This window comes from Trachemys scripta, chromosome 1, assembly GCF_013100865.1.
Source record: "Trachemys scripta elegans isolate TJP31775 chromosome 1, CAS_Tse_1.0, whole genome shotgun sequence".
NCBI lineage: Eukaryota > Metazoa > Chordata > Testudines > Emydidae > Trachemys > Trachemys scripta.
The window spans coordinates 162756193-162770690 of record NC_048298.1 but is presented as its reverse complement, the minus strand read 5'-3'; the positions used below and the strand labels follow the sequence as shown (position 1 = coordinate 162770690).

Genomic DNA, 14498 nt, shown 5'->3' with positions numbered 1-14498 from the left:
GCTGAGGAAGGGGGAAGGTAGCAGAAAAAGAGAGAGAGAAAGAGAAAGAAAGAAAGAAAGGATGGCTTCTCACATGCTGCTCCTGGACAAGAGCCTACTTCCCACTATCCTGTTTCTGGTATTGCCTGTGGCCTGTATCTTTATTCTACTGGATATTAGATGTCTGGTTACATTTCCAAGATTCACATGTTAGAGGCAGGGCTGGCTCCAGCATTTCTGCCGCCCCAAGCAAAACAAAAAACAAAAAAACAAAAAACAAAAAACAAAAAAGCCGCAATCGCCGGCGGCAAGTGGGAAAAAAAAAAAAAAAAAAAGCCGCGATCGGCGGCGGCAGTTCAGCGGCAGGTCCTTCACTCCTAGAGGGAGTGAGGGACCTGCCGCCCCCGAATTGCCGCTGGTGCCGCCCTTCTCCCTTGGCCGCCCCAGGCACATGCTTTTTAAGCTGGTGCTTGGAGCCGGCCCTGGTTAGAGGGCAGGGGTGAGTGGGCAGGAGAGATTGAGAGCTAAATTTGAAAACAGAAGTAGAGGAGAATATACATAGAGATTTTTGGAGGAAGAAATGGGGATGGTAGGGACAGGGGAGGAGGCAGAGAACACATTGCTGGGAAAGCGAAAGAGGTAATGGTAGGGTGAGGAATGCGGGAGGAATAGAAGGAAAAACAGGAACCACTGAAGAAAATGCAGGGAAAGATACACATGATCTACTGTAGAAGAGAAAAAGTGGAATGGAGCCAGGAAGGGTATAGACCTGTTATTGCCATTATCTTTTTAGATTAGGTCTTTGGGGCAGGGATTAGAATCCATCATATTTGCACAGCACCTGGCACAATGGAGCCCAACCTGCTTGCGTCCCTAAGGAGCCACCACAAGACAAGTGGTAAATAATTAAAAAATGAAGAATAGCAGCTGCAGCAAGAGAGTGGTGTAGTAAGGAGGCCTGTCAAACAGTATTTGGGGAATATTTAATATTTGATACATTTGTTTGAGGGCTAGTCAGAAACTATGAGGCGAATATATTATTCAGCAAATAATATATTCAGCAGATACGCTTCAAGAGCTCACTGAAGAGCAGGGAAAGCAAGTTAAATTCTAAAAAAGGTAAAAGGTGTAAAGTGCATTAAATAGATTGTATACTTTTCAGGGCATGGGCTGTATCTTCTGTCTTGAAAGAGCCTTGCATTTTTTGTGCTCTACCATAATAAACCATCTGAGTAAAAGTTGGCTGACTGTTACAATTAAATACAACTCAGGCTAAATAGTATACAACTGTTATTTGTTTAAATTGCAGAGGGAAGAGCCTTGTGATGGCAATACAGGTTCTAGACTGGCAGTTGCCTCAGCCTCACTCTAGTAGGTTTCAAGAATTATTTTTGAGCCCTGATTACCACAATCTCAGTCTCTACAGCATAGGGACATTTGCACAGATGCCACATCCTCAGCGTTTGTAGTTAGAAGATTGCCTGTCAAAGCTACAGATAAATGACAACAAGAGTAATATCCCAGAAGTGATTCAATATAGAAGCAATTCTTGTAAGCAGGTATCAAAATGTTATTAAGAAAGATCCGAATTTCCCAAGTGGAATTGAAACATTACACACTAGGTGAATATACTTAATGCAATAGTTAAAAAAAAAAAAAAAAAGAAGTAAGTTAAGTCCCCCCTTTCATTCTTAAAGCCCTAGGTGTTATTTCCCCCTCACGTTGCCAACAAAAATAAAGTTGCAAGAGAACTGCTACAGATACCCCAATCAACATATCCTAATCAAAATGTCAGATAAATGTGCAGAGGGCTACAAGAAAAATGTTGGAAATCCTAGGGTCAAGACCAAAAACAGGGTCCTTCTCTGTGGGTGATTTCACATGCTAGATATTAACCAGAAGCTAGTTATTTAAAATGATACACTGCATTTGTTTCACACATATACACCTCCCCTCCCCATATATTGTACATGCACGCGCACACACCCCGCTGTCAATCACAGATGTTACCCAGATAGCACAATCTGTCCCATTACAAGGGACATAATACGAACTTTGTAATACAGAATGTAGACAACATCCGCTACAGTAGAACCTCAGAGGCCTGGTCTACACTGGGGGGGGGGGGGCGACGTAAGATACGCAACTTCAGCTACGGGAATAACGTAGCTGAAGTCGACGTATCTTATTTCGACTTACCTCCCGTCCTCACGGCACAGGATCGACAGCTGGGGCTCCCCCCGTCGATTCTGCTACCGCTGCTCGCCCTGGTGGAGTTCCGGAGTCGATGGGAGCGCATTCAGGGATCGATATATCGCGTCTAGACGAGACGCGATATATCGATCCTCGATAGATCGATCGCTATCCAGCGGGTAGTCTGGACGTACCCAGAGTTACGAATACCTCGGGAATGGAGGTTGTTCATAACTCTGAACAAAATGTTATGGTTGTTCTTTCAAAAGTTTACAACTGAACATTGACTTAATCCTGCTTGAAACTTTACCATGCAGAAGAAAAATGCTGTTTTCCCTTTGTTTTGTAGTAGTTTACGTTTAACACAGTACAGTACTGTATTTGCTTTTTTTTGGGGTCTCTGCTGCTGCCTGATTGTGTACTTCCGTTTCCATATGAAGTATGTGGTTGACTGGTCGGTTTGCAGTTCTGGTGTTTGTAACTCTGTGGTTCTACTTTACTTTATTTTCTAGCTGCTAAATGCAGAGTAGAAACATACTGCACTTTCTGTACCTTTGGAAATGTAACAGGATTGTCAAGGATGTACCAAATTTAGGCTAAATACCTATTTTTATATAAACCTTTAAAGATTACAAAACAATTCTGAAGAATAAAGGAAACCAAAAAGTACAGAAGTTATTATAGGAAATAACCAAGGCAGATGACTATGGAAAATTTTTAAAATCTAGGATCCTTATTTGCAAAAAAAAGAAAGAACATATGTACAGAAAAAATATTAAAATTAATATGCTACATAAAAAGGCCACACAAAATCCTGATAGTTATTGCCTAAATAAAGCGATGGAAGGAAATAAATTCATTCCTCCCTTCTTCCACCCCCATGAAATGCTGAATGTGTTTCAGGACTATCTGATCCCTCTAGCCCTTACCCTACTGTTCTAATACTTTGAGAAAATGTCCCCTCCTACGTTGGAGGCATATGTTCGAACTCACCAATTAGGCACATGTTCGAACCCATTGATTAGGCAGAACTGGTTAAACAGGTCTGCCTTAAGCAAAGGAATGTGAATTTACCCCAATTCACATATAAGTTTTAAACAGGATCCTCAGACAGCGAGGGGGAAGAAGACAGGAGGCAAGGAAAATCTGCATTTCAGCAAACAGAGGTGAGAAGAAACAGTGTGCAGCCTGTTTCTCCATCAGACTCCTTGTCTCTGTCCTCACAGCAGGCATTAACTTTATCTAAGGGGTAACGCACAGGAAAATACATTTCAAAGGGAGACTGAACTATGAAAGCGAGGGACAAAAACACCCCATGTTCTCTCTCCCTATCCATCTCTCTCTCTTCACTTAAGAAAACAAAACAAACAAACTTTAGACTTTGGGAGCAGATCCTGACCTGAGAATTTGGTCAGCAATGTTACTGTGATCCTGTGGTAAGAACTTCACCTTGACCAAGTCTACTTTGTTAAGTTCAGAAAGTGTTTTATCTTTATTTCTCTTGTAACTATTTGACCTTAACTACAAAGAGAGAGATTTTAAGTGTGTACAAGTATAAGGCATTAAATAAACTTGTTTTATACTTTAATTACAACTAATCCAATGTTGTGAAATGTTTGGGTAATTCCATTTAAGGTAGAAGACTTGTATTTTGATTCCTTTAGAGGAACATCTTACCAAATATATCTGGACTATCCAGGAGTGGGCTAGACAGTGCAGAACACGTTTTTGTGAGAAAATCCGGGACTGGGAGTGTGTTGGGGTCACCCTGCAAGTAGTAACCAAGGCTGCTGGAAGCCAGAGTGTGACTGATGTATGACTGGCAGGCTGCAGCTATACAGACAATCAGGGTGTGACCTGCATGCTGTTTGTGAGTGGCCCAGGTGGGAGCTACAGCAGCAAAATATTGTGAGGCACCCAAAGTTGCATGGCAGGTGACACAACCCCTCACTGGTCTGAATTGCACCCCAGACTGTCATAGGTCTGCAGATATGGGACATCTACCAAACGTATGGCAGAGCTAGTCACTGCAGCCATTAGACATTTTTAATATTAAAATTAAGTATTCAAATTTTAGAACTTACATTAGTGCATCAGCAGCTTGTTCTTGTCCTCTATGTAAATCCTGAGAGCCAACCTCCCCGATATTAACCAAGGTAGGCTCTTCTTTAGGCACTGCTACCTCTTCTGTTCCAGCAGTAGAAATGACAAATATTTCAGTTTTCCGATGCTTTGTGATCCCATCTTCCTGAAAGGCAGTTGTGTTCTGCAAATCCTTTCCAGGTCTGTTGTGTCCATCTCGGAGGGTAGACTGTTTAGATTCTCCCAAAGAAGATTTTGATCCAATATTAAATAAGCTTCCAAGGAACTGGAAAAAGCCTTCTTTGGGTTGTCTGTCACGATCTGCTGTTTTGCGTCCAGGAGCCAAACTGGGAAGGCTATTAGCCTTTTTTAATTCTTCTGTGATAACAGAGTTGCTTAGATCTTCCATGGAGTGGTTCTTCTCTGCATTTTGAGAAATCTTAAAAAAAAAAAAAAAAAAGAACAATAATGTTGAAACAGAACCAATACATCAATTTTCAGACTCTACTGCAGAGGTGAGCAAACTACGGCCAGCGGGACCATCCTCCCCGGCCCCCGAACTCCTGGCCCAGGAGGCTAGCCCCAGCCCCTCCCCCACTGTTTCCCCTCCCCTGTAGCCTCAGCTCGCTCGCTCTGCTACCAGCGCATTGCTCTGGGCGGCAGGGCTGTGAGCTCCTGGGGCAGCGCAGATGCAGAGCCCGGCCTGACCTGATGCTCTGTGCTGCACGGTGGCGGCGGCGTGGCCCAGCTCCAGCCAGGCAGCGCGGCTGTAGCGCCGCCAGCCACCGGTGCTCCAGACAACTCGGTAAGGGGGCACAGAGCAGGGGGGGATGGATAGAGGGCAGGGGAGTTCGGGGGGTAATCAGGGGGCAGGGGTGTGGATAGGGGGCAGGGCGGTCGGGGGGACAGGACAGGGGGTTGAATGGAGGCAGAGGTCTGGGGGAGGGCGGTCAGGAAGGAGGAGGGGGTTGGATGGGGTGGCAGGGGGCAGTCAGGAGACAGGGAGAAGGAGTGGTTGGATGGAGCAGGGGCCCCAGGGGGCCGTCAGGAATGAGAGGAGGGGTTGGATGGGGCGGTGGAGGTCCGGGGGCGGTCAGGGTACAGGGAGTGGAGGTATGTGAATGGGGCAGGGGTCCCAGAGGGGCCATCAGGGAACGGGGGGGTTGGATGGGGGGCAGATAGGAGGTTGGGGCCGGGCCATGACCCCCTCCCCTAACCGGCCCTCCATACAATTTAAGAAACCCGATGTGACCCTTAGGCCAAAAACTTTGCCCGCCCCTGCTCTACTCCAAAAAACCTTAAACTGTCTCTAAGCATTGCATTACTTCTGGCTGTTCTGCTACTTACGAGACCAGTCTTAAGAGCTTTGTCCAATCTCCTTTACTCTGATCTGCTATTTAAGATACCTCTACTTCTTTCTGTGGCAGAAATTGGCTCCATTATTGAGGACTTAAAATCAAAAGTACTTTTTTAAATTGTAACAGATGTCTTGAAAGGCCACTTTTATGAAAAACAGGCCTGGGCTTTGAGGCTCACAGGACAATGGTTGTGGAGGTAAAGCACTGTACGATGGAAACAGAACAAAAATAATTTGAGCTGGCAAAAAAAGGAGATGAAGCATGGAGCAGTTTTTCATAGAATGGTATTGCAAGCAAGCAGAAAAGATTTATTAGTTACGGCTGTGAAATGGTTTGGGACACAGGACCCAATTCTTTCATCCTTCGTGTATGTGAGTAGACTTCACTCATGTGCAAGTAGTCCCAGTGCAGTCAGGCCTGGTCTACACTACGAGTTTAGGTTGAATTTAGCAGCGTTAAATCGAATTAAGTCTGGACACGTCCACACGACGAAGCCCTTTTTTCCGACTTAAAGGGCCCTTTAAACCGGTTTCTTTACTCCACCTCCGACGAGGGGATTAGCGCTGAAATCGGCCTTTGCGGGTTGGATTTGGGGTAGTATGGATGGAATTCGACGTTATTGGCCTCCGGGAGCTATCCCACAGTGCTTCATTGTGACCGCTCTGGACAGCACTCTCAACTCAGATGCACTGACCAGGTAGACAGGAAAAGCCCCGCGAACTTTTGAATTTCATTTCCTGTTTGCCCAGCATGGAGAGCACAGGTGACCATGCAGAGCTCATCAGCACAGGTAACCATGATGGAGTCCCAGGATCGCAAAAGAGCTCCAGCATGGACCGAACGGGAGGTACGGGATCTGCTCGCCATACGGGGAGACGAATCAGTGCTAGCTGAACTCCGTAGCAGTAAACGAAATGGCAAAATATTAGAAAAAGTCTCAAAGGCCATGAAGGACAGACGCACATAACAGGGACACATGGCAGTGCCGCGTGAAAATTAAGGAGCTAAGGCAAGCCTACCACAAAGCCAGAGAGGCAAATGGAAGGTCCGGGACAGAGCCGCAAACATGCCGCTTCTATGCGGAGCTGCATGCCATGCTAGGGGGTGCAGCCACCACCACCCCAACCGTGTGCTTTGAGTCCATCAATGGAGAATCACACCACAGGAAAGCGGGTTCGGAGTACGAGGAAGATGATGATGATGATGATGATGAAGACAATGAAGATAGCTCACAGGAAGGAAGTGGAGAAACCGGTTTCCTCAACAGCCAGGATATGTTTATCACCCTGGACCTGGAACCCGTAACCCCCGAACTCACCCAAGGCGTGCTCCCAGTCCCTGAGGGCACACAAGGGACCTCTGGTGAGCGTACCTTTGTAAATATTACACATGGTTTAAAAGCAAGCGTGTTTAATGATTAATGATTAATTTGCCCTGGCAATCGCAGCCAGTACAGCTACTGGGAAAGTCTGTTAATGTGTATGGGGATGGAGCGGAAATGCTCCAGTGACATCTCCAGAAAGCTCTCCTTCATGTACTCCCAAAGCCTTTGCAAAAGGTTTCTGGGGAGGGCTGCCTTATCTCGTCCACCATGGTAGGACACTTTACCACGCTAGGCCAGTAGCACGTAGTCTGGAATCATTGCATAACAAAGCATGGCAGAGTATGGTTCCGGTGTTTGCTGGCATGCAGACAACATTCATTCCTTCTCTCTCTCTGTTATCCTCAGAAGAGTGATATCATTCACGGTCACCTGGTTGAAATGGGGTGATTTTATTAAAGGGACATTCAGAGGTGCCCGTTCCTGCTCGGCTGAACAGAAATGTTCCCTGCTGTTAGCCACGCGGTGGTGGGGAGGGGCGAAGTGATCATCCCAGAGAATTGGGTGTGTGTGTGGGGGGGAGAGGGGTAGTTGGGTTTGTGCTGCATGTTAACCCAGAAACCGCAGTCCCTCATTTTACATTGCAAACCCATTTTAAATGGCCAACCCAACGGGTTGTTGCTTAGTATGGGAAATGAGGGCGCTGCTGTTTGAAACCATTCCCACATTTATGAAGGTTAAAAAAGCCAAAAGACTGTGGCTTACCATGGCTGCCTGCAAGCCGAATTCTGTTGCCTGGCACTGCGTGAGTGATCTCTCACACCAAACTGGCAGGCCCTCAATATAAGAGGAAAAATGCAACCTTGTAACGAAAGCACATGTGTTGTGTAATGTGAACAGCAAAATTTAAGATGAAAGAGAGTACCCACTGTTCTCTAAAATGTGTCTTTTTTAACCACCTCTCCCTTCTCCTCCACCAGCTGCAAATGTTTCTCCTTCGCAGAGGCTAGTGAAGATTAGAAGGAAAAAACGGCGGACTCAGGATGATATGTTCTCGGAGCTCCAGATGTCCTCCCACGCTGACAGAGCACAGCAGAATGCGTGGAGACAGTCAATGTCAGAGTGTGAAAAAGCACAATATGAACGAGAGGAAAGGTGGCGGGTTGAATCGCGGGCTGAAGAGAGCAAGTGGTGCGTTGAAGAGGATAGGTGGCGTCAGCTTGCTGACAGAAGGCAAGAGTCGATGCTCCAGCTGTATGGTTGAGCTGCAGAAAAGGCAGCAGGAGCAGAGACCGCAGCTACAGCCCCTGTGTAACCAACAGCCCTCCTCCCCAAAGTTCCATAGCCTCCTCACCCAGACGCCCAAGAACACAGTGGGGGGGGGCCTCCGGCCACCCAGTCACTCCACCCCAGATGATTGCCCGAGCATCAGAAGGCTGGCCTTCAATAAGTGTTAAAGTTTTTAAGTTTTAAACTGCAGTGTCTCCTTTTCCTTCACTCCTCCCCCACCCCTCCTGGGCTACCTTGGCAGTTATCCCCCTAGTTGTGTGATGAATTAATAAAGAATGCATGAATGTGAAGTAACAATGACTTTATTGCCTCTGCAAGCGGTGCTCGAAGGGGGGAGGGGAGGGTGGTTAGTTTACAGGGAAGTAGAGTGAACCGGGGTGGGGGGGGGAAGGGTTCATCAAGGAGAAACAAACAGAAGTTTCACACCATAGCCTGGCCAGTCACAAAACTGGTTTTCAAAGCTTCTCTGATGCGCACCGCGCCCTGCTGTACTATTCTAACTGCCCTGGTGTCTGGATGCGCGTAATCAGAGGCCAGGCGATTTGCCTCAACCTCCCACCCCACCATAAATGTCTCCCCCTTACTCTCACAGATATTGTGGAGCGCACAGCAAGCAGCAATAACAATTGGAATACTCTGAAATTGGAATATTGGCTTCGCTGAGGTCTATCCGAGCCAGTAAACTGCACCAGCGCACTTTTAAACGTCCAAAATGCATATCCTACCACCATTCAGCACTTGCTCAGCCTACAGTTGAACAGGTCCTGACTACTGTCCAGGCTGCCTGTGTATGGCTTCATGAGCCATGGCTTTAAGGGGTAGACTGGGTCCCCAAGGATAACGATAGGCATTTCAACATCCCCAACGGTTATTTTCTGGTCCGGGAAGAAAGTCCCTTCCTCCAGCTTTCGAAACGGACCAGAGTTCCTGAAGACACGAGCATCATGTACCTTTCCCGGCCATCCCACGTTGATGTTAGTGAAACGTCCCTTGTGATCCACCAGGGCTTGCAGCAGCATTGAAAAGTACCCCTTGCGGTTTATGTACTCGGTGGCTTAGTGCTCCGGTGACAAGATAGGGATATGGGTTCCGTCTATCGCCCCACCACAGTTTGGGAATCCCATTGCAGCAAAGCCATCCACTATGACCTGCACGTTTCCCAGAGTCACTACCCTTGATATCAGCAGGTCTTTGATTGCGTTGGCTACTTGGATCACAGCAGCCCCCACAATAGATTTGCCCACTCCAAATTGATTTCTGACTGACCGGTAGCTGTCTGGCGTTGCAAGCTTCCACAGGGCTATCGCCACTCGCTTCTCAACTGTGAGGGCTGCTCTCATCCTGGTATTCTGGCGCTTCAGGGCAGAGGAAAGCAAGTCACAAAGTTCCATGAAAGTGCCATTATGCATGCGAAAGTTTCGCAGCCACTGGGAATCGTCCCACACCTGCAACACGATGCTGTCCCACCAGTCTGTGCTTGTTTCCCGGGCCCAGAATCAGCGTTCCACGGCATGAACCTGCCCCAGTAACACCATGATTTGCACATTGCTGGGGCCTGTACTTTGTGAGAGGTCTGTGTCCATGTCAATTTCCTCATCACTCTTGTCGCTGCACTGCGATCGCCTCCTCGCCTGGTTTTGCTTTGGCATGTTCTGGCTCTGCATATACTCCAGGACAATGCGCGTGGTGTTCATAGTGTTAATTGTTGTGGTGATCTGAGCGGGCTCCATGATCCCAGTGCTATGGCGTCTGGGCTAAAAAAAGGCGCGAAACTATTGTCTGACGGAGGGAGGGAGGGGCGAGTAATGACATGGCTTACAGGGATTTAAAATCAACAAAGGTGGCTGTGCATCAGGGAGAAACACAAACAACTGTCACACAGAATGGCCCCCCCAAAGATTGATCTCAAAACCCTAGGTTTAGCAGGCCATTGATTTCACGGAGGGAGGGGGAAGCAAATGAATACAGAACAAATCTGGTCCATCTATTTTTTACATCTTAAGCTGGCAGCAGACGGTGCAGTATGACTGATAGCCATCGGCATCTTCTGGGTGCTTGGCAGAAGATGCTGTATTACGACTGCTAGCCATCATCGTCAAGACGGTGCAATAGGACTGCCGGCAGGACTGAGTCTCCAGGAGACAAAACATGTCTGCCCAGGTGCCTCTGACCGAACTCACCGAGGAGTACGATGATGATGGATACCAGTCGTAATACACCATCCACCGCCAAAAGGCAAGGAGCTGCTGCTGTATAGCAATGCAGCCCCACGTCTGCCAGCACCCAGATAGCTGATGACGGCTACCAGTCATACTGCACCATCTACTGCCAAAAGGCAATTAGCTGCTGCTGTGTAGCAATGCAGTACCACGTCTGCCGGCACCCAGATGACATATGGTGACGGTGAGCTGAGCTGAGCAGGCTCCATGCTTGCTATGGTATGTTGTCTGCACAGGTAACCCAGGTAAAAAGGCGCGAATCGATTGTCTGCCGTTACTCTGACGGAGGGGGAGGGGCCTGACGACATGTACCCAGAACCCCCCGTGACACTGTTTTTGCATCATCAGGCATTGGGATCTCAACCCAGAATTCCAATGGGCTGCGGAGACTGCGGGAACTGTGGGATAGCTACCCACAGTGCAACGCTCCGGAAGTTGACGCTAGGCTCGGTACTGTGGATGCGGTCCGCCGACTTCATGCACTTAGAGCATTTTATGTGGGCACACATACAATCGACTGTATAAAACCGATTTCTATAAAACCGGCTTCCATAAATTCGACCTAATTGCGTAGTGTAGACATACCCTCAGTGTGACTACTCACATGAGGGAGGGTTGCAGGATCATGCCTTAAAGATGGACTTTATTAAAAAACAATGAATTACTTATGGAACTACGTAAGGGAAACATGCATATTTGCCTTTTAAATTGGCAGATGGATTCACGTCCTTTATCTGCCGTTACCAATTCTTCCTATTAATCAATTTTTCTAGAATTAGCTATCACTCATTTCTGTAAAGGAGGATCTCTGACCACTGTTTTGGGCAAGGAGAGGGGATTCCCCAAACAGAGAGAGATCAAATTAGGCTCTTGTCCTTCATCAGCTCAAAAAGACAGTGGATTATTTCTGCAAAAAACATACAGTCTCAGAGACCAAGAGCCCATGCCTGCTTGCAAGCAAAATACCTTTTTACATTTCCTTCTATGGGGAGGTACCTGTAGGCTCTGTCTCTCTCAAACTAACATGTTAAGGTATGAAAACACCCACACCTTCCTTAGCTGTAATTCGTAAGAACTTATTCTGATCAACAGGACAGGGGAGGAAGAATTTGAATAAATATAAATCTGTGTAGGATCTTTATATCAGCAATATCTTTGGATAAGAGTAAGCAACTCTATTGTGTAACAGTTAGCACTCACTTATCCTACCCATGCAGTAGGACAGTATTTTCATTAACTCCCTTGTTCTGTTTCTATTTGCGGACACATCCCTTTTAGATAATTGAGATGGGCATACTGAGTGCTATGCTAGTTATTTTAAGTAGATAGAATAAGAGTTTTGTTCAGTAGAAGGACTACCCAATGGTTGACAAGCCTGGGTGATGAAAAGCAGTATTTTAATGAAGTGCCTCCTTTTAGACATGGGGACCAGTGATAATTTTGATGAGAGGCAGGCAACAGGTTACTTCAGAGTTTTTCTTACAGTTAAATACATTGATCCTTGACCACCAACTCAATATTTTACTATTTATTTTTTTCCTTCAAAGAGTGGAGTATGTTTACTCTGCTATTTCATAAGTCCAGTTATTAACATTTTTAGTTTTGTGGCACGATTCCCCTTCTTCGGGCTATGGTATTGAAAAAAGCAGAACATTGCAAATGAACATAAACTAAAGTGGAACCTTACTAATTTACACTTCAATAATCTCCATACCATGTATACAAAAAATGCCCTTTCTCCTCACTCTTCAGCAAAAATTAATGACAGAGTCAGTGCTAAAGGAAGGTATTTTGTTTTTACAAAATGTTTTCTCAAAACATTTACCAATGTGCCAGGTACTGGCATCTTAATTAAAATTAATAAAAGTTTAAATAATTAAGTGTAATATACCAAACCACTAATCTAGGCACATGCAGAATAACAATTATAAATCATGTAAAATGAAACTATATTCCTTGCTCAGTTAATCAACAAGGACCATCTATAAGCAGGATTTTCTATTGTATTCAGGGTTTTATAAGTATCAGAGGGGTAGCCGTGTTAGTCTGAATCTGTAAAAAGCAACAGAGGGTCCTGTGGCACCTTTGAGACTAACAGAAGTACTGGGAGCATAAGCTTTCGTGGGTCAGAACCTCACTTCTTCACTTGCATCTGAAGAAGTGAGGTTCTGACCCACGAAAGCTTATGCTCCCAGTACTTCTGTTAGTCTCAAAGGTGCCACAGGACCCTCTGTTGCTTTTTACAGATTCAGACTAACACGGCTACCCCTCTGATACTTGACACCATGCAAGGCACTGCATTTAGCCGTATGGAATGGAAATCTATCAACCTCATGAAGAAACTTGCACAAATACAGACAGAGATCATCTTCCTTTCCAAATGCAAACGGATGGACATCATACCAAATGGACTGAAGGTGAAAAATCCATTGCTATCTACATACTGCNCACTTGCATCTGAAGAAGTGAGGTTCTGACCCACGAAAGCTTATGCTCCCAGTACTTCTGTTAGTCTCAAAGGTGCCACAGGACCCTCTGTTGCTTTTTACAGGGTTTTATAACACACTCATCACCATGGGCTCATCAGTTACCATCCATCCACAAATACATCAATCCCCCCACCCCCAATATTTATTGGTCACCCCTCTAGGCCTACATACACTCTTTCAAAATCACTAAGATTAACCCTTTCACAAAAGCCTGGTAAAGAAAGGCCTTGCAATGTGCTCTTACACAGCTCTGCCTCTCAGATCAAGAAGGGGGAAATACAAGCCACACAGTTGAAGGCCCCTTCCTGAATCCCACCTGCTTCCCAGACCTTTTTCTGATCAACTGCTGAAGTATCACAAGGGGATGTGATGATGTCTATTTTAGCCAACATGCCATTTATTGCTGTACAGGTCAACAGCATCCACTGGAAGTGAATTAGAAAGCAGCACAGCTCTCTGAATGCAGCAACGAAGTTATCTCTGCACATGGCACTTCCAAGCAAGCAGGCTGCCATATTCTGCACTAGTCGAAGTTTACAAGTAGCATGCAGATGAAGCCCAAGGGAGAGCACATTACTAAATTCTCATCTAGCAGAAACTAAGTACTTTATGTAAGAATTTTTTTGCTTGGTTTACTTACTAGTTGACAACATTTACTAATTCACAACAGATTTCCTCTACTTTCAATTTTTGTAAAAACATTTATTTTAAAGAGGAAGATGTGTTTTCAGGAGCCAGGCACCACAGTGGGTTAGTTAGTGAATTAATCACTTCTGGGGACCAGGAGTCCAGACCTCCATACTCTCCACACACGAATCTCCTACTGTGACAGCTCTGTGCACAGAAAGCCTGTAAGCTTGTGCCCCTTAGTTTTAATCATGATTCATGTCCCATTGAAAAGCTGTTTGGTAGTCCCTGCTTGCACAAACACTGAATCACTTACACAATTCAGGGTAATTGGGGGTTTCCATGTGAAAGTAGGCTTCTAAGTCTTTAACAATAATGAGTGTTGCAGGCAGGTGTGCCCATGCTGATACAGCAAAACTCCTGAGAAACATTTAAATTGCAGCAAGTCAACGTGTATTATTTTAATGCACATATTAAGTCTGACAACAGAAGCTATGCAAAGCTATCATTTCCCAACACACGAATGTATCAATCCTTCCCTTCATATTTCAAATATTCTCCCCCTTGCCTCACATTTGTTAGTGCTCTAAGACAACATTTTTGTTAATTATTTTCTTTATCTTTTGCAATACGATAGCCCCTCGAGCATCCAATCTAGATCACGATCCCACTGTGCTAGGCATTGTACAAGCAACACTGCTCGTTCTGTCTTTTAAATTTATATATTGTGGCACTGGGATATCCAAATTAATGAGGCGAGACTGCACTGTCTTTACATCCAATAAGCCTTTGTTGTTGCTAGAACCCTCATGCTCAACTTCCCATCAGAGGCAGCATTGTCCCATCCCCCCACCCCCACCCCAAGACTTTCACTCTCCATTCCCTCTGCCTTTAAGCTCATTTCATTTGCAACCCAGCTACTGGGGAAAGGTAATCCAAG

At 45.7% G+C, this 14498-nt stretch overlaps 1 protein-coding gene across 3 annotated transcripts in view; it reads right to left on the bottom strand.

The window, feature by feature from the left end:
* CRYBG3 (crystallin beta-gamma domain containing 3) overlaps positions 1-14498 on the bottom strand; it is a 136569-nt gene that overhangs the window by 82397 nt on the left and 39674 nt on the right. For 2 of the 3 annotated variants that reach the window (XM_034791429.1, XM_034791443.1), the window contains exon 3: positions 4257-4693. The exons of the other annotated variant lie outside the window; for it this stretch is intronic. In XM_034791429.1, the coding sequence (XP_034647320.1) occupies positions 4257-4693 (437 nt within the window). The remainder of the gene's footprint in view (positions 1-4256; positions 4694-14498) is intronic. 3 annotated transcript variants of the gene reach the window in all.